The sequence below is a fragment of the Phyllobates terribilis genome, unplaced genomic scaffold, assembly GCF_046119375.1.
Source record: "Phyllobates terribilis strain yellow unplaced genomic scaffold, ASM4611937v1 Scaffold_5__5_contigs__length_657084704, whole genome shotgun sequence".
In the NCBI taxonomy this organism is placed as follows: domain Eukaryota; kingdom Metazoa; phylum Chordata; class Amphibia; order Anura; family Dendrobatidae; genus Phyllobates; species Phyllobates terribilis.
The window spans coordinates 399,514,549-399,540,138 of record NW_027362765.1 but is presented as its reverse complement, the minus strand read 5'-3'; the positions used below and the strand labels follow the sequence as shown (position 1 = coordinate 399,540,138).

The following is a 25,590-nucleotide window of genomic DNA, read 5'->3' as shown; positions in this document are numbered from 1 at the left end:
CACCTTGGAATATAACTATGTTGTGTGATTTGCATATGTGAAATAGAGAAACAAACACAGAGAACTTGGCACATAAGAAATCCATATGGTCAGCAGTAACATCGGCTGCAGATTAGCCATCCCTCCACAGTGTCACAGGGTGTAGATGCATTTATAGGAATACTAAACATAGAAAATATCCCTGCATTTCCTCGCTTTCTCGTTTCCTTTCATTTAATCCTATGTTGTCATTTATTAGAATTTAAAGTACAAATAAGAAATGTCAGCCATGTACCAGCTCCTCCTTCCTATTGTCTGGCTGTAAGACCTGCAGCAGGACAAGCTGATACTAAGCCCCCACTTCTTCTGTCTGGCCACAAATCCTACAGTCGACAGGTAAAATCAGGTGTTTTGTCAGGGGTTCTCCAAAACCTCATCATTAATGACTGCACAATATTACATACCCATCAGAGCCTGGTCTTGAAGGTGTGCTGTCTGATGACACGGAGGATACAGAAACGACGGATAAAGGCCTGGATTGTGAAGGCATGGTAAAAGATCTAACCATAGATCTGGGCCGGTTCCCCATTCTATCGTCAATGTTCGAAGACTAAAAGGAAGCAAAAAATATATATTTCAGTAATTTACTGTCCATAGTACTGTGTGCAGCAGGTATTACTGTAAACACAAAGGAATTCATAGCGAAGATGTAGCAGAGCTGAACTTGTCATTTACTTATCTTTGGTACAGGGTCACAAATTTAGGGATAATTTTAACAAATATTTGGTATTTTCCTATCAACTTCATAACTTCATAGAAGGCTAGATACAAAGACACAAGCTCCTAAGAATTTAGAGGAAAAAGAAATTATGTAAATTGGCTGTCAGGTATCGCATCTGAAAGGAAAAGCCTGAGTCCAGCATTCCTCCATCCACACAGTTTACTAGATGTGCACACAAAGCAATAGGAAAAGATGTCAATCACTGTGTGTGGCCCTGGGAGGGAGGCAGGACTCTCAGGCTTTCCCTCTATGTGGGTGGTGGGGGGGGGCAGGACTCTCAGGCTTTCCCTCTATGTGGGTGGTGGTGGGGGGCAGGGCTCTCAGGCTTTCCCTCTATGTGGGTGGTGGGGGGGGGGGCAGGGCTCTCAGGTTTTCCCTCTATGTGGGTGGTGGGGGGGGCAGGGCTCTCAGGCTTTCCCTCTATGTGGGTGGTGGGGGAGGGGGGGCAGGGCTCTCAGGCTTTCCCTCTATGTGGGTGGTGGGGGGGAGGCAGGGCTCTCAGGTTTTCCCTCTATGTGGGTGGTGGGGGGGGGCAGGGCTCTCAGGCTTTCCCTCTATGTGGGTGGTGGGGGAGGGGGGGCAGGGCTCTCAGGCTTTCCCTCTATGTGGGTGGTGGGGGGGAGGCAGGGCTCTCAGGTTTTCCCTCTATGTGGGTGGTGGGGGGGGGGGGCAGGGCTCTCAGGTTTTCCCTCTATGTGGGTGGTGGGTGGCAGGGCTCTCAGGCTTTCCCTCTATGTGGGTGGTGGTGGGGGGGAGGCAGGGCTCTCAGGCTTTCCCTCTATGTGGGTGGTGGTGGGGGGGGCAGGGCTCTCAGGTTTTCCCTCTATGTGGGTGGTGGTGGGGGGGCAGGGCTCTCAGGCTTTCCCTCTATGTGGGTGGTGGTGGGGGGGGCAGGGCTCTCAGGCTTTCCCTCTATGTGGGTGGTGGTGGGGGGGAGGCAGGGCTCTCAGGCTTTCCCTCTATGTGGGTGGTGGGGGGCAGGGCTCTCAGGCTTTCCCTCTATGTGGGTGGTGGGGGGGGGAGGCAGGGCTCTCAGGCTTTCCCTCTATGTGGGTGGTGGGGGGGGGAGGCAGGGCTCTCAGGTTTTCCCTCTATGTGGGTGGTGGGGGGGGGAGGCAGGGCTCTCAGGTTTTCCCTCTATGTGGGTGGTGGTGGGGGGGCAGGGCTCTCAGGCTTTCCCTCTATGTGGGTGGTGGGGGGGGGCAGGGCTCTCAGGTTTTCCCTCTATGTGGGTGGTGGTGGGGGGGCAGGGCTCTCAGGCTTTCCCTCTATGTGGGTGGTGGGGGGGGGAGGCAGGGCTCTCAGGCTTTCCCTCTATGTGGGTGGTGGTGGGGGGGAGGCAGGGCTCTCAGGCTTTCCCTCTATGTGGGTGGTGGGGGGCAGGGCTCTCAGGCTTTCCCTCTATGTGGGTGGTGGGGGGGGGAGGCAGGGCTCTCAGGCTTTCCCTCTATGTGGGTGGTGGGGGGGGGAGGCAGGGCTCTCAGGTTTTCCCTCTATTTGGGTGGTGGGGGGGGGAGGCAGGGCTCTCAGGCTTTCCCTCTATGTGGGTGGTGGGGGAGGGGGGGCAGGGCTCTCAGGCTTTCCCTCTATGTGGGTGGTGGGGGGGAGGCAGGGCTCTCAGGTTTTCCCTCTATGTGGGTGGTGGGGGGGGGCAGGGCTCTCAGGTTTTCCCTCTATGTGGGTGGTGGGGGGCAGGGCTCTCAGGCTTTCCCTCTATGTGGGTGGTGGTGGGGGGGAGGCAGGGCTCTCAGGCTTTCCCTCTATGTGGGTGGTGGGGGGCAGGGCTCTCAGGCTTTCCCTCTATGTGGGTGGTGGTGGGGGGGAGGCAGGGCTCTCAGGCTTTCCCTCTATGTGGGTGGTGGGGGGGGGGCAGGGCTCTCAGGTTTTCCCTCTATGTGGGTGGTGGGGGGGGGGGGGGGCAGGGCTCTCAGGCTTTCCCTCTATGTGGGTGGTGGGGGAGGGGGGGCAGGGCTCTCAGGCTTTCCCTCTATGTGGGTGGTGGGGGGGAGGCAGGGCTCTCAGGTTTTCCCTCTATGTGGGTGGTGGGGGGGGGAGGCAGGGCTCTCAGGTTTTCCCTCTATGTGGGGGGGGGGGGGCAGGGCTCTCAGGCTTTCCTTCTATGTGGGTGGTGGGGGGGGGCAGGGCTCTCAGGTTTTCCCTCTATGTGGGTGGTGGGGGGGAGGCAGGGTTCTCAGGTTTTCCCTCTATGTGGGAGGCAGGGCTCTCAGGCTTTCCCTCTATGTGGGTGGTGGGGGGGGCAGGGCTCTCAGGTTTTCCCTCTATGTGGGTGGTGGTGGGGGGGCAGGGCTCTCAGGCTTTCCCTCTATGTGGGTGGTGGTGGGGGGGGCAGGGCTCTCAGGTTTTCCCTCTATGTGGGTGGTGGTGGGGGGGCAGGGCTCTCAGGCTTTCCCTCTATGTGGGTGGTGGTGGGGGGGGCAGGGCTCTCAGGCTTTCCCTCTATGTGGGTGGTGGTGGGGGGGAGGCAGGGCTCTCAGGCTTTCCCTCTATGTGGGTGGTGGGGGGCAGGGCTCTCAGGCTTTCCCTCTATGTGGGTGGTGGGGGGGGGCAGGGCTCTCAGGTTTTCCCTCTATGTGGGGGGGGGGGGCAGGGCTCTCAGGTTTTCCCTCTATGTGGGGGGGGGGGGGGCAGGGCTCTCAGGCTTTCCTTCTATGTGGGTGGTGGGGGGGGGCAGGGCTCTCAGGTTTTCCCTCTATGTGGGTGGTGGGGGGGGGGGGGCAGGGCTCTCAGGTTTTCCCTCTATGTGGGAGGCAGGGCTCTCAGGCTTTCCCTCTATGTGGGTGGTGGGGGGGGCAGGGCTCTCAGGTTTTCCCTCTATGTGGGTGGTGGTGGGGGGGGGCAGGGCTCTCAGGCTTTCCCTCTATGTGGGTGGTGGTGGGGGGGGCAGGGCTCTCAGGTTTTCCCTCTATGTGGGTGGTGGTGGGGGGGCAGGGCTCTCAGGCTTTCCCTCTATGTGGGTGGTGGTGGGGGGGGCAGGGCTCTCAGGCTTTCCCTCTATGTGGGTGGTGGGGGGCAGGGCTCTCAGGCTTTCCCTCTATGTGGGTGGTGGGGGGGGGGGCAGGGCTCTCAGGCTTTCCCTCTATGTGGGTGGTGGTGGGGGGGCAGGGCTCTCAGGCTTTCCCTCTATGTGGGTGGTGGGGGGGGGAGGCAGGGCTCTCAGGTTTTCCCTCTATGTGGGTGGTGGGGGGGGGAGGCAGGGCTCTCAGGCTTTCCCTCTATGTGGGTGGTGGGGGAGGGGGGGCAGGGCTCTCAGGCTTTCCCTCTATGTGGGTGGTGGGGGGGAGGCAGGGCTCTCAGGTTTTCCCTCTATGTGGGTGGTGGGGGAGGGCTCTCAGGTTTTCCCTCTATGTGGGTGGTGGTGGGGGGGCAGGGCTCTCAGGCTTTCCCTCTATGTGGGTGGTGGGGGGGGGGGCAGGGCTCTCAGGTTTTCCCTCTATGTGGGTGGTGGGGGGGGTAGGCAGGGCTCTCAGGCTTTCCCTCTATGTGGGTGGTGGGGGAGGTGGGGCAGGGCTCTCAGGCTTTCCCTCTATGTGGGTGGTGGGGGGGGGGGGGAGGCAGGGCTCTCAGGTTTTCCCTCTATGTGGGGGGGGGGGGGGCAGGGCTCTCAGGTTTTCCCTCTATGTGGGGGGGGGGGCAGGGCTCTCAGGCTTTCCTTCTATGTGGGTGGTGGGGGGGGGGGCAGGGCTCTCAGGTTTTCCCTCTATGTGGGTGGTGGGGGGGAGGCAGGGCTCTCAGGTTTTCCCTCTATGTGGGGGGGGGGGGCAGGGCTCTCAGGTTTTCCCTCTATGTGGGGGGGGGGGGCAGGGCTCTCAGGCTTTCCTTCTATGTGGGTGGTGGGGGGGGCAGGGCTCTCAGGCTTTCCCTCTATGTGGGTGGTGGGGGGGGGGGCAGGGCTCTCAGGTTTTCCCTCTATGTGGGTGGTGGTGGGGGGGCAGGGCTCTCAGGCTTTCCCTCTATGTGGGTGGTGGTGGGGGGGGGCAGGGCTCTCAGGCTTTCCCTCTATGTGGGTGGTGGTGGGGGGGAGGCAGGGCTCTCAGGCTTTCCCTCTATGTGGGTGGTGGTGGGGGGGAGGCAGGGCTCTCAGGCTTTCCCTCTATGTGGGTGGTGGGGGGGGGAGGCAGGGCTCTCAGGCTTTCCCTCTATGTGGGTGGTGGGGGGGGGAGGCAGGGCTCTCAGGCTTTCCCTCTATGTGGGTGGTGGGGGGGGGGCAGGGCTCTCAGGTTTTCCCTCTATGTGGGTGGTGGGGGGGGGGGGAGGCAGGGCTCTCAGGTTTTCTCTCTATGTGGGTGGTGGGAGGCAGGGCTCTCAGGTTTTCCCTCTATGTGGGTGGTGGGGGGGGGGAGGCAGGGCTCTCAGGCTTTCCCTCTATGTGGGTGGTGGGGGAGGGGGGGCAGGGCTCTCAGGCTTTCCTTCTATGTGGGTGGTGGGGGGGAGGCAGGGCTCTCAGGCTTTCCCTCTATGTGGGTGGTGGAGGGGGGGGAGGCAGGGCTCTCAGGCTTTCCCTCTATGTGGGTGGTGGGGGGCAGGGCTCTCAGGCTTTCCCTCTATGTGGGTGGTGGGGGGGGGGGGCAGGGCTCTCAGGCTTTCCCTCTATGTGGGTGGTGGGGGGGAGGCAGGGCTCTCAGGCTTTCCCTCTATGTGGGTGGTGGGGGGCAGGGCTCTCAGGCTTTCCCTCTATGTGGGTGGTGGGGGGGGGTAGGGCTCTCAGGCTTTCCCTCTATGTGGGTGGTGGGGGGGAGGCAGGGCTCTCAGGTTTTCCCTCTATGTGGGTGGTGGGGGGCAGGGCTCTCAGGTTTTCCCTCTATGTGGGTGGTGGTGGGGGGGCAGGGCTCTCAGGCTTTCCCTCTATGTGGGTGGTGGTGGGGGGGGCAGGGCTCTCAGGCTTTCCCTCTATGTGGGTGGTGGGGGGCAGGGCTCTCAGGCTTTCCCTCTATGTGGGAGGTGGGGGGGGGGGCAGGGCTCTCAGGCTTTCCCTCTATGTGGGTGGTGGTGGGGGGGCAGGGCTCTCAGGCTTTCCCTCTATGTGGGTGGTGGGGGGGGGAGGCAGGGCTCTCAGGTTTTCCCTCTATGTGGGTGGTGGGGGGGGGAGGCAGGGCTCTCAGGCTTTCCCTCTATGTGGGTGGTGGGGGAGGGGGGGCAGGGCTCTCAGGCTTTCCCTCTATGTGGGTGGTGGGGGGGAGGCAGGGCTCTCAGGTTTTCCCTCTATGTGGGTGGTGGGGGAGGGCTCTCAGGTTTTCCCTCTATGTGGGTGGTGGTGGGGGGGCAGGGCTCTCAGGCTTTCCCTCTATGTGGGTGGTGGGGGGGGGCAGGGCTCTCAGGTTTTCCCTCTATGTGGGTGGTGGGGGGGGTAGGCAGGGCTCTCAGGCTTTCCCTCTATGTGGGTGGTGGGGGAGGTGGGGCAGGGCTCTCAGGCTTTCCCTCTATGTGGGTGGTGGGGGGGGGGGGGGGGGAGGCAGGGCTCTCAGGTTTTCCCTCTATGTGGGGGGGGGGGGGGCAGGGCTCTCAGGTTTTCCCTCTATGTGGGGGGGGGGGCAGGGCTCTCAGGCTTTCCTTCTATGTGGGTGGTGGGGGGGGGCAGGGCTCTCAGGTTTTCCCTCTATGTGGGTGGTGGGGGGGAGGCAGGGCTCTCAGGTTTTCCCTCTATGTGGGGGGGGGGGGGCAGGGCTCTCAGGTTTTCCCTCTATGTGGGGGGGGGGGGCAGGGCTCTCAGGCTTTCCTTCTATGTGGGTGGTGGGGGGGGGCAGGGCTCTCAGGCTTTCCCTCTATGTGGGTGGTGGGGGGGGGGGGGCAGGGCTCTCAGGTTTTCCCTCTATGTGGGTGGTGGTGGGGGGGCAGGGCTCTCAGGCTTTCCCTCTATGTGGGTGGTGGTGGGGGGGGGCAGGGCTCTCAGGCTTTCCCTCTATGTGGGTGGTGGTGGGGGGGAGGCAGGGCTCTCAGGCTTTCCCTCTATGTGGGTGGTGGTGGGGGGGAGGCAGGGCTCTCAGGCTTTCCCTCTATGTGGGTGGTGGGGGGGGAGGCAGGGCTCTCAGGCTTTCCCTCTATGTGGGTGGTGGGGGGGGGAGGCAGGGCTCTCAGGCTTTCCCTCTATGTGGGTGGTGGGGGGGGGGCAGGGCTCTCAGGTTTTCCCTCTATGTGGGTGGTGGGGGGAGGCAGGGCTCTCAGGTTTTCTCTCTATGTGGGTGGTGGGAGGCAGGGCTCTCAGGTTTTCCCTCTATGTGGGTGGTGGGGGGGGGGGAGGCAGGGCTCTCAGGCTTTCCCTCTATGTGGGTGGTGGGGGAGGGGGGGCAGGGCTCTCAGGCTTTCCTTCTATGTGGGTGGTGGGGGGGAGGCAGGGCTCTCAGGCTTTCCCTCTATGTGGGTGGTGGAGGGGGGGGAGGCAGGGCTCTCAGGCTTTCCCTCTATGTGGGTGGTGGGGGGCAGGGCTCTCAGGCTTTCCCTCTATGTGGGTGGTGGGGGGGGGGGGCAGGGCTCTCAGGCTTTCCCTCTATGTGGGTGGTGGGGGGGAGGCAGGGCTCTCAGGCTTTCCCTCTATGTGGGTGGTGGGGGGCAGGGCTCTCAGGCTTTCCCTCTATGTGGGTGGTGGGGGGGGGTAGGGCTCTCAGGCTTTCCCTCTATGTGGGTGGTGGGGGGGAGGCAGGGCTCTCAGGTTTTCCCTCTATGTGGGTGGTGGGGGGCAGGGCTCTCAGGTTTTCCCTCTATGTGGGTGGTGGAGGGGGGGCAGGGCTCTCAGGCTTTCCCTCTATGTGGGTGGTGGGGGGGGAGTCAGGGCTCTCAGGCTTTCCCTCTATGTGGGTGGTGGGGGGCAGGGCTCTCAGGCTTTCCCTCTATGTGGGTGGTGGGGGGGGGGGGGGGCAGGGCTCTCAGGCTTTCCCTCTATGTGGGTGGTGGGGGGGAGGCAGGGCTCTCAGGTTTTCCCTCTATGTGGGTGGTGGGGGGCAGGGCTCTCAGGCTTTCCCTCTATGTGGGTGGTGGGGGGGGGGGGCAGGGCTCTCAGGCTTTCCCTCTATGTGGGTGGTGGGGGGGAGGGCTCTCAGGCTTTCCCTCTATGTGGGTGGTGGGGGGGGGGGGCAGGGCTCTCAGGTTTTCCCTCTATGTGGGTGGTGGGGGGGGGGCAGGGCTCTCAGGTTTTCCCTCTATGTGGGTGGTGGGGGGGCAGGGCTCTCAGGCTTTCCCTCTATGTGGGTGGTGGGGGGGAGGGCTCTCAGGCTTTCCCTCTATGTGGGTGGTGGGGGGGGGGGGGGGGCAGGGCTCTCAGGTTTTCCCTCTATGTGGGTGGTGGGGGGGAGGCAGGGCTCTCAGGTTTTCCCTCTATGTGGGTGGTGGGGGGCAGGGCTCTCAGGCTTTCCCTCTATGTGGGTGGTGGGGGGGGTCAGGGCTCTCAGGCTTTCCCTCTATGTGGGTGGTGGGGGGGAGGCAGGGCTCTCAGGTTTTCCCTCTATGTGGGTGGTGGGGGGGAGGCAGGGCTCTCAGGTTTTCCCTCTATGTGGGTGGTGGTGGGAGCTCTCAGGCTTTTTCTCTATATGTGGAAGGAGGGAGAAAGGACCCTCAGGCTTTGCCTATATGTGGGAGGCAGGGCTCGCAGGCTTCCCAATATGTGGGCAGTGGGGAGGCAGGGCTCTCAGGCTTTCTCCATAGGTGAAAGACAGGATTCTCAGGCTTTCCCTTTATTCAGGCAGGAGAGGCATGGCTCTTCGGCTTTCCCTACACACGTGGTCAAAATTGTTGGTACCCCTCGGTTAATGAAAGAAAAACCTACAATGGTCACAGAAATAACTTGAATCTGACAAAAGTAATAATAAATTAAAAATCTATGGAAATGAACAAATGAAAGTCAGACATTGCTTTTCTGCTTCCACACAATTTAAAAAAAAATGAAACTCATGAAATAGGCCTGGACAGAAATGATGGTACCCCTGAAAATAATGTGACAAAAGGGACATGTTAAATCAAGTTGTGTCCACTAATTAGCATCACAGGTGTCTACAATCTTATGATCAGCCAGTGGGCCTGTATATAGGGCTACAGATACTCATTGTGGTGTTTGGTGACATGGTGTGTACCACACTCAACATGGACCAGAGGAAGCAAAGGAAAGAGTTGTCTCACGAGATTATAAAGAAAATTATAGACAAGCATGTTAAAAGTAAAGGTTATAAGACCATCTCCAAGCAGCTTGATGTTCCTGTGACTACAGTTGCACATATTATTCAGAAATTTAAGATCCATGGGACTGTAGCCAACCTCCCTGGACATGGCCGCAGGAGGAAAATTGATGACAAATCAAAGAGACGGATGATACGAATGGTAACAAAAGAGCCCAGGATAACTTCTAAAGAGATTAAAGGTAAACTTCAATCTCAAGGAACATCAGTGTCAGATCGCACCATCCGTCGTTATTTGATCCAAAGTGGACTTCATGGAAGACGACCAAGGAGAACGCCATTGTTGAAAAAAAATCATAAAAGAGCTAGACTGGAATTTGCCAAACTACATGTTGACAAGCCACAAAGCCTCTGAGAGAATGTCCTATCGACCGATGAGGCAAAAATGGAAGTTTTTGGCAAGGCACATCAGCTCTATGTTCACAGATGGAAAAATGAAGCATATCAAGGAAAGAACACTGTCCCTACTGTGAAACATGGAGGAGGCTCTGTTATGTTCTGGGGCTGCTTTGCTGCATCTGGCACAGGGTGTCTTGAATCTGTGCAGGGTATAATAAGGACTATCAAGGGATTCTAGAGAGAAATGTGCTGCCCAGTGTCATAAAGCTTGGTCTCAGTCGCAGGTCATGGGTCTTGCAACAGGATAGTGACCCAAAACACACAGCTAAAAACATCCAAGAATGGCTAAGAGGAAAACACTGGACTATTCTGGAGTAGCCTTCTATAAGCCCTGACCTAAATCCTATTGGGCATCTTTGGAAAGAGCTGAAACATGCCGTCTGGAAAAGGCAACCTTCAAACACGAGACAACTGGAGCAGTTTGCTCATGAGGAGTGGGCCAAAATACCTGTCGAGAGGTGCAGAAGTCTCATTGACAGTTACAGGAGTCGTTTGATTGCAGTGATTGCCTCAAAAGGTTGTTCAACAAAATATTAAGTTAAGAAGAGTACCATCATTTCTGTCCAGGCCGATTTCATCAGTTTAATTTTTTAAAACATTCTGTGGAAGCAGAAAAGCAATGTCTGACTTTGATTTTCATAGATTTTTAATTTATTATTACTTTTGTCAAATTCAAGTTATTTCTGTGACCATTGTGTTTTTTTTTATTATTAAACGAGGGGTACCAACAATTTTGACCACGTGTGTATATGTGGGCAAGGTGAGACAGGGCTCTCAGGTGTTCCCTTTATGTAGGCAGGGCTCTCAAGATTTCCCATTATATAGGCAGGGCTCTTAGGACTCTTAGGCTTTCCCTTTGTGTTGGCAGGGCTCTCAGGCTTTCCCTTTGTGTAGGCAGGGGAGGCAGGACACTCAGGCTTTCCCTTTGTGTAGGCAGGGGAGGCAGGACACTCAGGCTTTACTTTGGGTAGGCAGGGGTGGCAGGACACTCAGGCCTCTTAGGCTTTCCCTTTGTGTAGGCAGGACACTCAGGCTTTCCCTTTGTGTAGGCAGGGGTGGCAGGACACTCAGGCCTCTTAGGCTTTCCCTTTGTGTAGGCAGGATACTCAGGCTTTCCCTTTGTGTAGGCAGGGGAGGCAGGGCTCTTAGGACTCTTAGGCTTTCCCTTTGTGTAGGCAGGACACTCAGGCTTTCCCTTTGTGTAGGCAGGGGAGGCAGGACACTCAGGCTTTACTTTGGGTAGGCAGGGGTGGCAGGACACTCAGGCCTCTTAGGCTTTCCCTTTGTGTAGGCAGGACACTCAGGCTTTCCCTTTGTGTAGGCAGGGGTGGCAGGACACTCAGGCCTCTTAGGCTTTCCCTTTGTGTAGGCAGGATACTCAGGCTTTCCCTTTGTGTAGGCAGGGGAGGCAGGGCTCTTAGGACTCTTAGGCTTTCCCTTTGTGTAGGCAGGACACTCAGGCTTTCCCTTTGTGTAGGCAGGGGAGGCAGGACACTCAGGCTTTACTTTGGGTAGGCAGGGGTGGCAGGACACTCAGGCCTCTTAGGCTTTCCCTTTGTGTAGGCAGGACACTCAGGCTTTCCCTTTGTGTAGGCAGGGGTGGCAGGACACTCAGGCCTCTTAGGCTTTCCCTTTGTGTAGGCAGGATACTCAGGCTTTCCCTTTGTGTAGGCAGGGGAGGCAGGACACTCAGGCTTTCAGTCTATGTGGACAGAAAAAAAGCAAGACACTCACACTTTGTCTAATAGCCTTGGTAGCATATAAAGAGCTTTTTACATAAAAAAAAATCATAATCAAAGTACAGTATATTCCCAAATTCAGCGTATTTGCCTTTGTGCTTTAAGGTACAGTAGCATAGGAGACATCTGACAGATTAGCGATATTATAAAAAAAAGTAACAAGTACAGCCCGACTTACATTGTAGAAAATATAAGCTACAGCATAAATTACAATTCCCTACTCCCTTACAAATTCTGAGTTTGCTCTAAGTGGACAACCTGCTCATCACCCTGTAGACCGTCAGCTTGTGAGGCAGGGTCTCCCCTTTGTACCCATCTGTCATTGTGAGTTTGTTCACTGTCATTTATATCGGTATCTGTATGTAACCCTCCAACACCTTGGAATCAATGGTGCTCTAAAGATAAAGAATAATAATATCAAACCAAGACCAAATCCCTGTTTTCTGATATGAGGCCTCACTGTATATAACAGCGGCCGTGTCTCGTCGATGGAGCAGTTCACATATTTATATCAAAACACACAGTCTAAATTGGGGGGGGAAGATCATGTCCACAAGAATAAAGACGAGCGATTTACAGTAACATTTCTGCCCGATGTGATGGAGTCCAGCGCGTTTTGGGACGATATGACACGAGATGAAATCTTGTCGGCTGTGGAGCTTTGCGCGGTTTTGTTCTCTGTCACTTGCTGATTAATTGATACCCGGTGAGCAGACAGTGGTAGGGGCACTCCATCATCGCTGGCAGGCCCTCCGCCAAGAAGGGATTAGGAAAACATTATTAAGATAACATCGGACATGTGTAACTAGAATGCCGCTCCTTTGTCAATGCTTAAAATGGAGACCGAGGTAAGGTGACGTTCGGTGACACCGCGACTAATCCTAATTGAGGTTTGTGAGAGATCGCGCTGTTATATTAGTATTTAACGGACCTGTACGGGCGCCGAGGATCTGCAGCTGGACTCGATCCTCCACTGCTCAGAAAGAAGAAAAAAAAGCAACGCTCATTATAAGACCCATCTGTGTGTGCAGACACCAACCCAAATATTGGAACACGCCGCCTGGCAAAGCTGCCATCATATTTGGTAACAGATGCTCAGCACATACAGTCCTGTCTGATAAATACAAATAATATGAAACCTTCGTAGAAAAAAATAAAAACATGCTGGGAGAAGACAAATTAGGGGAGCTCAGTGTTAATATGCCATTACTGGACAAACACTGTCGCATTCGGCCAGATAATGAATTTACTATTAAACAGTCGCGCCCGTTGCATTATTTGGCACTTATCACAAACACAGCGGGCAGAGAACAAGCAAAAAGCCACATCATTTCGGGGAGAACTGGGCCAAAAAATTATAACATATTGCATGCACTAAACTTATTAAGTTTTACACAAATAAAAAAATTAAGAAAAAAATAAATCTAAAATAGGTGGGTGAGGTCAAAAGTGTGGCAAATTTATTACCAGTCACTTAGTGGTGCGACGCACAGGGAATAAATGTATTTTTACGGCTCAGAAGGACTTGCATATGGGCAGTAGTATCGGTCTATGTATTAGTGTACATGTGCAGGTGCCAGCAGCTTTCCTTGCCAGAGAGCCTGAAAACATGAATATCAGACCACCAGGGATACAGGTCATCATTAGGTTGTCCTCTTGGGAAAACCCCTTTAAGTGACACACTCGGCTCTGCTACATATATGACGCTCAGATTAAAGCTACATTACCGTTCAAAAGTTTGGGGTCATTTAGAAATTTCATTATTTTTGAAAGAAAAGGACATTTTTTTTTTTCAATGAATCTAACATTAAATGAATCAGAAATACACTCTATACATTGTTAATGTGGTAAATGACTATTCTAGCTGCAAACGTCTTGTTTTTATTGCAATATCTACATAGGTGTATAGAGGCCCATTTCCAACAACCACCACTCCAGTGATTTAATGGTACATTGGTGTTTGCTAACTGTGTAAGAAGGCTAATGGATGTTTAAAAAACCCTAGAAAACCCTTGCACAAGTATGTTAGCCCAGCTGAAAATGGTTTGGCTGATTTGAGAAGCTATAAAATTGACCTTCCTTTGAGCTAGTTGAGAATTTGGTGCATTACATTTGTTTGTTCTATGAAACTCTCAAAATGGCCAGAAAAAGAGAACTTTCATGTGAAACTCAACAGTCTATTCTTGTTCTTAGAAATGAAGGCTATTCCATGCGAAAAATTGCCAAGAAACTGAAGATTTCCTACAACGGTGTGTACTACTCCCTTCAGAGAAGAGCACAAACAGGCTCTAACCAGAGTAGAAAGAGAAGTGGGAGGCCCCGCTGCACAACTGAGCAATAGGACAAGGACATTAGAGTCTCTAGTGTGAGAAATTGACGCCTCACAGCTCCTCAACTGGCAGCTTCATTAAATAGTACACGCAAAACGCCAGTGTCAACGTCTACAATGAAGAGGCGACTCCGGGATGCTGGCCTTCAGGGAAAAGTGGCAAAGAAAAAGCCATATCTGAGACTGACTAATAAAAGGAAAAGATTAATATGGGCAAAATAACACAGACATTGGACAGAGGAAGATTGGAAAAAAGTTTTATGGACAGACGAATCAAAGTTTGAGGTGTTTGGATCACACAGAAGAACATTTATGAGACGCAGAACAACTGAAAAGATGCTGGAAGAGTGCCTGACGCCATCAGTCAAGCATGGTGGAGGTAATGTGATGGTCTGGGTTTGCTTTGGTGCTGGTAAAATGGGAGATTTGTACAAGGTAAATGGGATTTAGAATAAGGAAGGCTATGACTCCATTTTGCAACGCCATGCCATACCCTGTGGACAGCGCTTGATTGGAGCCAATTTCATCCTACAACAGGACAATGACCCAAAGCACACCTCCAAATTATGCATGAACTATTTAGGGAAGAAGCAGGCAGCTGGTATTCTATCTGTAATGGAGTGGCCAGCGCAGTCACCAGATCTCAACCCCATTCAGCTGTTGTGGGAGCAGTTTGACCGTATGGTACCCAAAAAGTGCCCATCAAGCCAATCCAACTTGTGAGAGGGGCTTCAGGAAGCATGGGGGGGAAATTTCTCAAGATTACCTCAGCAAATTAACCAGGTCAATGTCTGGACTATATTTTCTATTCATTTTGCAACTCATTTAATAAATAAAATTATGAGTTTTCATGGAAAACACAAAATTGTCCGGGTGACCCCAAACTTTTGAACGGTAGGGTATATTTATCGCCTATCCAGAGGAGAGTGGAATCATGTCTGATTACTGAGGGCCCCGTCATAAGGACCTCCAGTGATCACTAAGACAGGGGTCCCGATCCCCCCTTCCTCCGCACTATGGCTGGATTTTATATAGTGGCAGGGTCGATCATAGTTTAGGGTCTATTATACTGACAGAGACAAGTAAACACAGCTCTTGAAGGGGTTGTCCAGTTTTCAAGATTTTTGCTCCAAAGGCTCAGGGAGGCAAAAACCAAACCCTCCCAGAAACCAACATCGCCACTCACTGCTGCTCCGCTCTTTTTTGATCGACTGCAGCAGTAACATCACGTTAACTGCACTGCAGTCAATCACTGCTTGTGCAGTCTACATCAGCAGTAGCACTGTCAATGTGACTTTACCGCTGCAGCCAATCAAAAATCACTGGAGCAGTGATGGAATGGTGAGGGAATGCTTGTTTGTTTTTTTTTTTTGCCTCCGTAAGCCCTTGAAACGGGACAACCGCAGTCAGTCCCATAGACTATGGAAATGAGTGGAGCAGACAGTCATGCCGACTGCAGCGATGAGAAAGAGTCGGGACCCTCGTTCTTGTGATCAGACATTGATCCCGTATCCTGAGATCAGGCGATAAACATTCATTCACTGAACAAATCTCTCTAACGATACTGGGTATAATTAACAGCACTGGCGATCCCGGGGTAGTTAAGTCTTGGATTGACCAGGCGAATACGAGTCAGAAATGCGTTAATATTTCATACAATTACAAGCCTTAACACCCACCAGAGTCCGGACGCCATATTGCTTCTCAATTTTCTCTTTCAGTTGCTTAAAACAAGCCTCCATTCTCTCGTGGAAAGGCCTCAATGCTTCTGTGACTTTTTCTCCATGAATGCGTATTCCCTCAGCCAAAAACGGCACCTAAACAGATGATGAAAGATGCATATAAAAGACAAGAAGAATGCAAAAAAAATAAAATCAGAATATGCTGAGACAATTTAAGTACACCATAAACATTATAGTTTTTTTCCCCTGTATGATCCATTTTTTTCTTTGGAGATCAGCGGTGCCAGGGAGACAAATAGCGGCTTCTCATCACGGCCTTATAGGTATGACGCCCACATTCGGCGGAGCAAATATATTAATGGTGAATAAGGATTAATGATTATAAGACATCAGCTCCTTTATGGAAAAGGACTTAAAGGGGTATTCCCATCTCCAAGATACTATCCCAATATGTAGTAGGTGTAATAATAATAATATCAGCAAATGCCTCCAATTAGAAATGTAGTATAGTTTTTCTGATTAGCTATGTCTCTTTCCTGATGTGCAGGGCATTGCAGGACCTTAGATATCCATGGCTACGACCACTGGTATAATGACAGTTAGTTAGCTAGCTGCTAGTAGTTGTAACCATGGATACCTAAGATCCTGCAATGTCCTGCACATCAGGAAAGAGACATAGCTAATCAGAAAAACTATACTACATTTCTAATTGGAGGTATTTGCTAATATTATTACATCTACTAAATATTAGGATAGGATCTTGGCGATGGGAATACCCCTTTAAGCTCAGAATGTCTGCACCATGATGTATTGTATATAATGCAGAAGATTTATTGAGGAAAAGACTATTTGTGTTTCCGCTGCCAATCATCGAATAACATTGTTTTTACCAATCTGCAAGGATACCTTTGCAGGATAAGTTTAAAGCTAAAAAATTATACAAATTATACTAATAAACTTTCTATAAAGTTTATAATTTAATTAAATTATTATAATTTATTCAGTATAACAAAATTAGTATAATTTCATCGACTATTAATTATTTAATTATTATTAATCATGGAAGGATAACTAAAAACTAACAGATTATACTAATTATATAAGAATTGTTATATAATTATTATAATCGAATTATTATTCAATGCAATTATTAATATTATATAAGGATAAGTAAATGCTAAAACAAAATGATACATTAATCCCATATCACAGTCTGCATTGATTACTCCCTTTAGTGGTGCCAACTATGGTAAAGGGGTATTCCCATGGCTCAGTGGTTAGCACCGTTTCCTTGCAGCACTAGGGTCTTGTAGTCATCAAATTCAGCAAAGAATGACATTTGCATGGAGTTTGTATGTTCTCCCCATGTTCACATAGGATATTTTTGGAATGTGGGAGGAAATGGGAGTACACAGAGGAAACCTAAGAGGTTAATTGCCTCCCTAAGAATGCGAGTCTGATGTGTGTTACAGTTTGTATTATCCTCCAAAACCGCATTAACAATTCAGCTGATTGGGATTGGAAAAAAAAAAAAAAACCTTGTCGTCAGACACGGCCCCTAAAGCTTAGCAGAGGACAATTCATTTTTCCTCCATTAGATTCCTGTACAATGGCTGATGTAAAAATCAGTGAGTCAAACAAATATGCTGGGGGATTTAAAGAGTAAGTGTCATTTTAATTTTTATTTCAGAAATCAACAGTGCATGTAAAAATAAGCAACTTTGTAACATATCTTATCTGAGAAATCTGCTTCTATCCCCTCCTGGACTGATCATTCACTCTCAATTCAGGGGTAAAATCTGAATTCAGTGCCAACAGACTATTTACATTACTGAGAGAGGAGATGACAGTTGGTTGTTTTTTTAAATAATTCAATAGTGGGAGGAGCTACAGTCAACACAGACATTCCGCTGCTGGTTCCATAGAACTTAATGAGCACCAACTGTCAACTATCTCAGTAATAGGGAAATCTGTATTCACTCAAGACTCATTTTTGAATTGAGAATTTCGACAATAAATGATCAGTCCAGGAGGAGAAAGACGCAGATATATTACAAAGTTTTTTCCATTGATTTATGACAAAAAAATAAATAAATAAAATGACGATTACTCATTAAGCCCTAGAAAAAATGATGAATTTTGAACACAGACTGGAAGTCATCACTTTGTATATTAGCTTCTAATTGCATACTGAAAGATGGGCCGTACAAGACAATGCGACTCCTTCTCCTTTGGTGACAAGGAGATTAAGGGTTAACTATTCATGGCGCATATGAAATTATCAAATGTCAATGTCAGGTTTGCTACTGTAAAGCTGATAAATGCCACGGAAAAGTGTACGCCATGCTGATCCATGCAGCTGCACACGGGCTGTCAGCTCAGAGAGCAAGCTGTCTCCTGGGTGCCTGCCCCTGCGCTGGGTAATTACAGGGAGATTTTACCTGCCATGCAATCAGGTCCTTGACTTTTTCAATCTTATCCAGGTCCTCTGGGTGTTCCTGCATGTATTTCTCAGTAAAGAAAGCCTAGTGAATATAAACAAGATCAATTACAGACGCTTTCATTGATGTGAGTCGCTTAAAGGCAAAGTCCACCGTCATCATCACTTAGTAGCTTATCAATGCGTATAAAATAAAAAAAAAACAAAAAAACTTTGCATTAGGTGTTCGTTACAAATCCCTATCGTTTTGGGTGTAGATCTCTGTGCAAACCTATGTGTTTCCACGGTAACAGACAACAAACCCCGTAGTCAGGCCTTCTTCCATCTGTTTATGTTGAGATACATTCAGTAAGTTACCAAGAAGTAGGGGGTGAAGGAAGAAAGAATGACTGACTAGGCATGGTTTGTTTGTTTTGTCGGTTACCACGGCAACATATCGGCTATGATATTTTAAATTAACAACCTATTGCCAAGTGAATTCATTTAAGAAGCATTGGCGGAATAAGACTCTTCACAGAAAGTCAATAGGGTCCGTTGGGCCCTGAAGGTCATCTGATAGATCTGGTGTGCTAATATATTCGTTTTCCCACTCCTTTAACAAAAGAGAGAGGTGTGCATAGCCTTTGAAAGAATACTCTACATTGGAACCAGAATTTACAGCACATCACAGTGTAAATATCTCTCTTTTCCCCTTCAAATAGCATGTAAAATGGCACAATGTGTGAGCTGGATCACAGTGCTTCTAACAAAGAAGTCGGAGAGCGGCTCAGATGATCCACTGGGTCAAAAGACCGATCGTGTCTAATCATCGAGGGGAAGCACTTTCTAATATCATAGAATGTTAGAGATGGAGGGGACCTCCAGGGTCCTCGTGTCCACCCCCCTGCTCAATGCAGGATTCACTAAACCATCTCAGACAGATGTCTGTCCAGCCTCTGAAGACTTCCATTGAAGGAGAACTCGCCACCTCTCGTGGCCGCCTGTTCCACTCATTAATCACCCTCACTGTCAAAAAGGTTTTTCTACTATCTAATCTGTATCTTCTCCCTTTCAGTTTCATCCCATTGCTTCTCTTGTTTCCATGTGCAAATGAGAATAAGGATGATCCCTCTACACTGTGACAGCCCTTCAGATATTTGTAGACCTCTATTAAGTCTCCTCTTCTTTTTTGCAAGCTAAACATTCCCAGATCCATTAACCGTTCCTCGTAGGACATAGTTTGCAGCCCGCTCACCATCCTGGTAGCTCTTCTCTGAACTTGCTTTTTTTGTTTTAGTACACATGCCTGTTGTCACCACTAGGGGGCAGTATATGGCTCTTATTGAATTGCATAGGAAAATAAAGATTGGCCAAAAATTGGTGAATAGAAGCCAAAATTAAAACGTTTTTTCAAATTATGGAAAACCCCTGTCCAACGGCTGCAGTTTAAAAAAAAAAAAAAACCCACAAAAACGATGCTTTAGCCACCCTTCTCTGGTCCGGCGCTGACTCCTGCCAGACGATCCCAGCCACTGTTATTATCTGACGCTGATGTCATGCTGCAAAAGCCGCTCAGAGACTCTGAGCTCACAGATTGGTTGCAGCATTGTCCGACATGTTGTCAGCGCTGCAGAAGATAACAGACACTGAGAGCAGCAGTGAAGACTCAGTGCTAGACCCGTATAGGGCGAGAAAAGCATTTTTTTTTAAGTTTGTTTTTTTAACAAATTGCAGCTGGGGAATATAGGTTTTCCGAAATCAGAAAAACCCCTTTAAGGGTATGTTCCCATTTGGCGTTTGCTATTTTTTTTTTCGGCACCAAAAGCAATTGTGTCAGGAAAAACACTGAAAAAAAAATATGTTTTAATGGGTGAAAAACTCTGAAAAAAACAGCTCTATCCAGGGATTGTCTGGCAAGTATTTTTTGTTTTTCAGAAACGGGTTTAAAAAATAAATAAATAAAAGAAGCAGGACTCTCATCACCAATACTCAGAGCTCCTTTAGCAACAGTGCCCAGTTCCTCACTGCTCCTTACTTTCTGCTGCAGTGATAACATCCGGACTAGAGACATGTGACCACTGCAGCCACTCACTGACCGTAGCTGGTAACCACTGCGTGGAGTGAATGGCTGCAGCACTCACACGTCCAAGTGTCAGGACGGCATTGTAGCAGCTGGAAGTACGGAAACATTGAAAAGGGAGCAGCCTGAATTTGTGAGGATTTTGCCAAAATTTTTTGTTTGCTAGGCAACCCCTCAAGCTTTCAGCAAGCAATAGAAATATGAGCCCATGGGTTTTCCTGCCATAGAAAATGTGTCCTAATATTAGAAAAAAAAAAGCTGATTTCATAAAAACCTTAAAAATAATCATTTTGCAATAATCCAAGGCCACGTTAATTCAGAGTCTGAAAAATGTTTCAAAAGCGTCTGATCGTGATCGGTAAAGCGAGTGACGGTTTTGATTTTTGTTAGTTTTCCGCTCAGCTCACCTTTTCATAATTTGCGAATCCTCCCATGACTGCCGGATCCACGATACCGTTCAGTAGTAAGGACAGAGGATTGATGGGCAGGTTGGGGTCATTCATGTGCTGCTGCACCATGTCGTTGATTTTCTCATTGGTCAGCTGCATTGTCTCGATGGCGTTTTCCAGTGGGCTGATTTCCACCTGTCGTACGTAAGAAAAAGGGGCAGCTATATAATATCGGAGAGAGAGAGGACCTAACATATATGAGTACAGCAATATTTCCAGATCTCTCCCTAGCACCCTATAAGTACAACACACTGATTAGTGTCATTCTAGACCTAGAAATAGGCAGCAGATGCTTTTGGGTTTTTTCCGTTATAGATGTAGCAGAGCTAAAGTTGTCATGTGGCAATATCTCAATGTCTTACCATATTCACAGATTTCACTTCAAACCATCTCAGGATCCCGGGAAGCTTGTAGGCTATTGAAAAGGTGGTTCTCTCAATCCACATATTCTAACCAAGGAAAAAAAATAGATTAGCCCACACAATATGGTGAAGACGCCATGAAGGAGCAGGACTCGCTGACATTATAACAAGTCCTGGAAACTGTATCATTGTCTTTCACGTTACACAGTGTTTCACTCTGTCTCTACAGGCCTGTACCTTACTGCAGCCCTTTACTTTTTCCCTGCCGGTCTCAGCTGCAGGAGGGTGAGAGATCTTGCAGCTGAGATCGGCAGGGAGAAAGTACAGGGCTCCAGTAATTCCAAAGTCTTCCTATTCTAAATCACTTTCAAATGAATAAACACCGTATTCTGAATAAAATGAAACTGGCATTCCTAGCTCAGTAAGTGATGACACATTGTAAAGTGTAGTGATTGCTGGCGGTAAGAGCTGTGGGACCCTTTGATCTTAGAGGATCCAATAGGTCAGACCCCCATTATGTGATGGCCTATCCACCTACTGAGATGAGAATACCCCATTAAAAAGATCTAAATTAAATTCTATGTTTTTAATATTAGGGATAAATTGAAATATACTGAGGATGATATCATCCGGGGATTACTGGAACAATGGTTGAAAGACTATGCTATACAAGGATAACTAGTTTCTAGGATATGTCATTACTTTATGATCGGTTGGACCTCTCGGACCACCACCGAATGAAGAATTTTTTTTTACCCCCCAAACACCAGCCATAAAGGAAACTTCATCCGACCCCACTAGGGGCACTAAGCCAGAGCTATGACCCCTTCACTATCAGCCCCATAGTTCAGACCCGCACCCATAGTAAAGTGATGGCTCATCCTATCGGCTTGCAATCACTTGAGTGAGATTGATTTAAAAGAGAAGGTGTAATCAACCCCCATGGGGCACGGACATGATATAAACTGCCAGGAACATCACTTTATATAATCTGACACTGATTACTGTCTTTTTGTAGAACTAATTATGACCGTCCGCACATCCGCCATCCCCAAAATAACAGCAGCGGGCTCCCTATCTGTACGGCAGGAATGGAGAGGACAGTGTTTATGGCACACAAGCTGTTTTCGCTTCGATTAGGATCTATTGATCTGCTGCAATTGGCCGCTGAACGGTCTTCTTTTCATGCCAGGCGGTGTCTATAATAATTACATTTCTTGATCATAAATGTCTTTGGGGGCAATTTGTAGCAGCTAAAAATCCTCAGGTACTTACTGCAAATTCATTTTCAGGATCTTTTTCCCCTTTTCTGATTGGCCGGGAGTACTGGAATCTAACCACTTCATTAATTCGGTAGAAACTGCGGGAAATTGTAAGAACAGATATGGATATCTCAAAGGTGATTGATAAGAACACAGTAATAAGGTAAAGCAAATCTATCAGACCACAGTCAGTGAGGACCCGCCTCGTACCAGTAATGAGCAGGGTTTTTATGACACTATCAGGGGTCCCATATCTACCTATATGATCGCCACTATACAACTTGGCGGATCCACCTTTAATGGCCGCTGAGACCTTGCCCCGACTCAGATTCTCTGCTTTATGACTGATGCTTTTCTTTGCATTGCAAAGTCTGTGGAAAAATGCAGCAAATCCACAAATATTTAAAGATAAAGCTTTGGGCGACTTTACTACGTAGCACTGCAATTTTGATACTGCGGAGGTGGAGGACTGTTCTTTCTTTTCCGTTTTGACGTGTTGCTTTGATAGAAAGAAAAATCTGATAAAAAATAAAATCCGAACTGAAACGCTCTGCAGAGAATTTTTGGTGAGAAAGGCATATGGAAAACTACAATTTCAAAACGCGTAAACTTAGTCTTAAAGACTTTAAACAGACAACAGTTTGGGTTTCCCATTGACTTTTCTGATACTTTTAAGCTACTTCTCCACTATGAGATTTTAGTGAGTTTTTGATGTTGCAGATTTTCTGCACCCAAGTAAATTAAGCTACTTGCGTTTTTTACCTGCGGATTTTCTGCATCTAATGCAATTCTATGGGAAAAGTGCGCACATAAAAGTCAGCGTAGCCGTAAGAAATGCCATTGTTAATGTCTGAAGTAATACAATTTCTAAAGACCAGCATTAAAGTAACACTAAACACGTACAATGCACAAATAAAAAATATAGCAATTTTTCGCTTATTCATCTCCTTTCATTTCATTTTGTAAAATACTAGAATTATAACCGAGACATGTAAGAATCTGAGTAGCAGAGTCACAGCCTTCATTCTCCTCCTCACTGTCCTGTGTCTAATTGTGAGTGAAGTGCCTGCAGCAGGAGCCTCCCCCCTGCCCTATCTGCAGAAGGGCACAATAGTGGTCCCGCCCCTAACCACTCCCAAGTCAAAAAAGGAACTGACCAGCTATAGGTTAACTGGTTTTCTACAGGATTTTTATAAAATGTTATAAACGGAAGACATGAAGGCAGTGTGAACACAGCCTACAAAGCTTCCACTGCTCAGTCATCTTGTCTTATGAAATATGCAATGTATTATATAAAATCTGACTGTGTATATATATCATACATGGATAAAATTGTTTGTACCCTCCTGGTAAAGTAATAAAAATCTGCAATGGTCAATGAAGTAACGTGAAAATGACAAAAGGTAATTTTCAATTTAAATTTTCTGAATATCAACTAATTACAATCAGACATTGTTTTATTTTTCTGCTGAACCACAATCCAAAAGCAAACAAACAAAAGCAAAGTAATGAAACTGGCCTGGACAAAAATGATGGTTCCCTTAACTTATTGTTGCACAACTTTTCTGTAACTAAATATATATCGATCTATATATATTTGGGTTTTACTCTCTCTGGCGATGTAGTTTTGGTCCAAACACGTGCACTTTTTATTGCGTTCCATAGGTTGCACAGCACCAAAGCAAACTCAACGATAAATCCCTAGCCTTGCTCAGGAGCGAACTAAACAGTGCAGACCCTGGCTACTCATACACAGCTGAGCTAACCCCAGGTCGGTCAAACAAAACAGCTATTGTCCATAGCAACCACTGATACTTGCGATTCTCTGCACACGGCCTGTGCAGGCTCTTCTCAGAGAGGGGTTGTGGCTTGTCTCTCTTTTTAGCTTCAAGACACATCCAGTCTGGTCAGCTTCCTTGAGCTGACTGTTTTATTTGAACACCTAGCCTGTTTATATGCAGAGCTAGCCGGGTGCATGCACTAATCAAAGCCTGCAGAGCTGGCACCTTACCTGGCATTGCTACAATTTATGTTAGATATATATGAGCGAGGAGAGAGAGAATATTATATATATATATATATATATATATATATATATATATATATATATATATATATATATACACACACACACACACACATATACATACATATACATACACACTACTAGTCTGCAAATTTCCTCACTCCCTAATTAACCATAACCTTTCCTAATAAGATGTACCGGCCATGTAGGATCGCCTAGCAGCAATTATAAAGCCATTCTTCTACTATGTATTATAATATTGAAATTTCTCGCTTTTGTGAATTTGACAAATTGAAATGTGTCGCAACAGCCTGCACCTTTCTCCCCAACGCGGCTGAATGCAGATGATATGCAAAAAATCATTTAGTAGAGTTTTAATTCTGTCTTTATGCTCAGCACTTCCTAATGATTGGTGAAGAAAACAAGGCTTTGTGCGGATTCCCAGTGGACGCGGATCTAAGGGGCGATCTCAGGCTATTACTTAGCCTCGGGCAGCCATGTGTATCGTGAGGCTGCTGCAGACACCTCCCTTATCTTTAGATAATTCAATAACTCCCTAATCTCAGCACGCTACCAGAGGAAAACCAAGCAGAGGGTCCCATGTGGGGGCTTCCCTGGTGATTTTTAAGTATGTAAAATTATCGACTGAACTTTGTATAAAGCATGAAGCATTTGTGGCTTTGTCGTTATCTTTACGAATATTATCTCAGTATTACATGAGTTGCATTTGACGGATTCGAATATGACACACTGTGTTGACATATGACTGCATCTTAGGCATAGACTGTAATGTGTACATGAAAATCTTATGTGACTGATCACATTATGTCTGTGTTTTTCATTTTTTGTACATTGTGTGTCCACAAAAAAAATAAAAAATAAAAAAAATGGAGAAATGTCAGTATTTGAGTTAAGTCACAGAGATCAAAATCACCCTTACAAGTCTATGGGCCATCCGTGTGCTGATCTTTGTCAACATTGCAATGGGTACAAGAAGCTTTGTAAATTTTTTTTTTTTTTTAAGCATACAAGAAAATCGCTAATAAAATATTGATGGTAAAAACTGACACAATGACAAAGAAAACCTGATGAAAATTGGTCCTTTTTAGCGTACGAAAAAAAAATCACTAAAGTCTGACTAAGGCCTTAAAGTGAATCCCTCCTCTGCCCAAGGAGTAGAAAACATTCAAGACAGTTGACAATGTTCTCAGGAGTCAATGCCCTAGAAAATTCACCCCAAGGCCAGATTGTGCAATGCTCAGAGTAATTGCAAAAAACTCAAGAACTACAGCTCAGACTCTAAAGGCCTGTGATGTTAAATGTTCAAGTTCATGACGGTACAAACAGAGAAAGACAAGCATGGTTTGTTTGGATGGCTTGCCAGAGGAAAGTCTCTTCTCTTTAAAGAGAACATGGCAGCAGGGCTGAAATTTTTAATGTTGCAGCTAATAAATACACTAGAAAACGTCTGGACAGTCAAGATCAATGTGGAGATCTTATGGGCTTACTAACGAAATGGGTACTCCTATTTATAGGGTATCTACATTTTTAAAAGAACTTTGATGTTATATAGCCCCTGACCAGTACTGTTGATCAGGGGATCATGAGACCAAGGGGCAGAACCGCTCAGCTTATTTAGTGTAAGGACCCATAGACTTTTTAATGAGCCTGTTACACAACTCTGCTTTTGTTTGAGGAGAAGACGAGCACTTCTGCCTCTTGTTTGAGCAATCAGTGAGGGTCTCGGAACCCAGACCCCGAGATCAACATTGCTAAACAATGGTCATAATACCTAAAAAAAAAAAAAAAATTTCAAAATTTAGTTAAGCTTTAGACTGCGGCAACATGTGCCGCACAACAGCAAAATCGTAGAGGGACATTGCAACATAGCATCTAATATTTC

The 25,590-nt window shown here is 48.2% G+C and overlaps 1 protein-coding gene across 1 annotated transcript in view; it reads right to left on the bottom strand.

Moving 5' to 3' along the window:
• DOCK1 (dedicator of cytokinesis 1) overlaps nucleotides 1-25,590 on the bottom strand; it is a 412,678-nt gene that overhangs the window by 14,654 nt on the left and 372,434 nt on the right. Inside the window, exons 43-48 of the mRNA XM_073685060.1 lie at nucleotides 21,675-21,759; nucleotides 20,400-20,486; nucleotides 19,996-20,172; nucleotides 17,531-17,614; nucleotides 15,087-15,224; nucleotides 444-589 (exon numbers count right to left, since the gene is read on the bottom strand). Of these exons, the coding sequence (XP_073541161.1) occupies nucleotides 444-589; nucleotides 15,087-15,224; nucleotides 17,531-17,614; nucleotides 19,996-20,172; nucleotides 20,400-20,486; nucleotides 21,675-21,759 (717 nt within the window). The remainder of the gene's footprint in view (nucleotides 1-443; nucleotides 590-15,086; nucleotides 15,225-17,530; nucleotides 17,615-19,995; nucleotides 20,173-20,399; nucleotides 20,487-21,674; nucleotides 21,760-25,590) is intronic.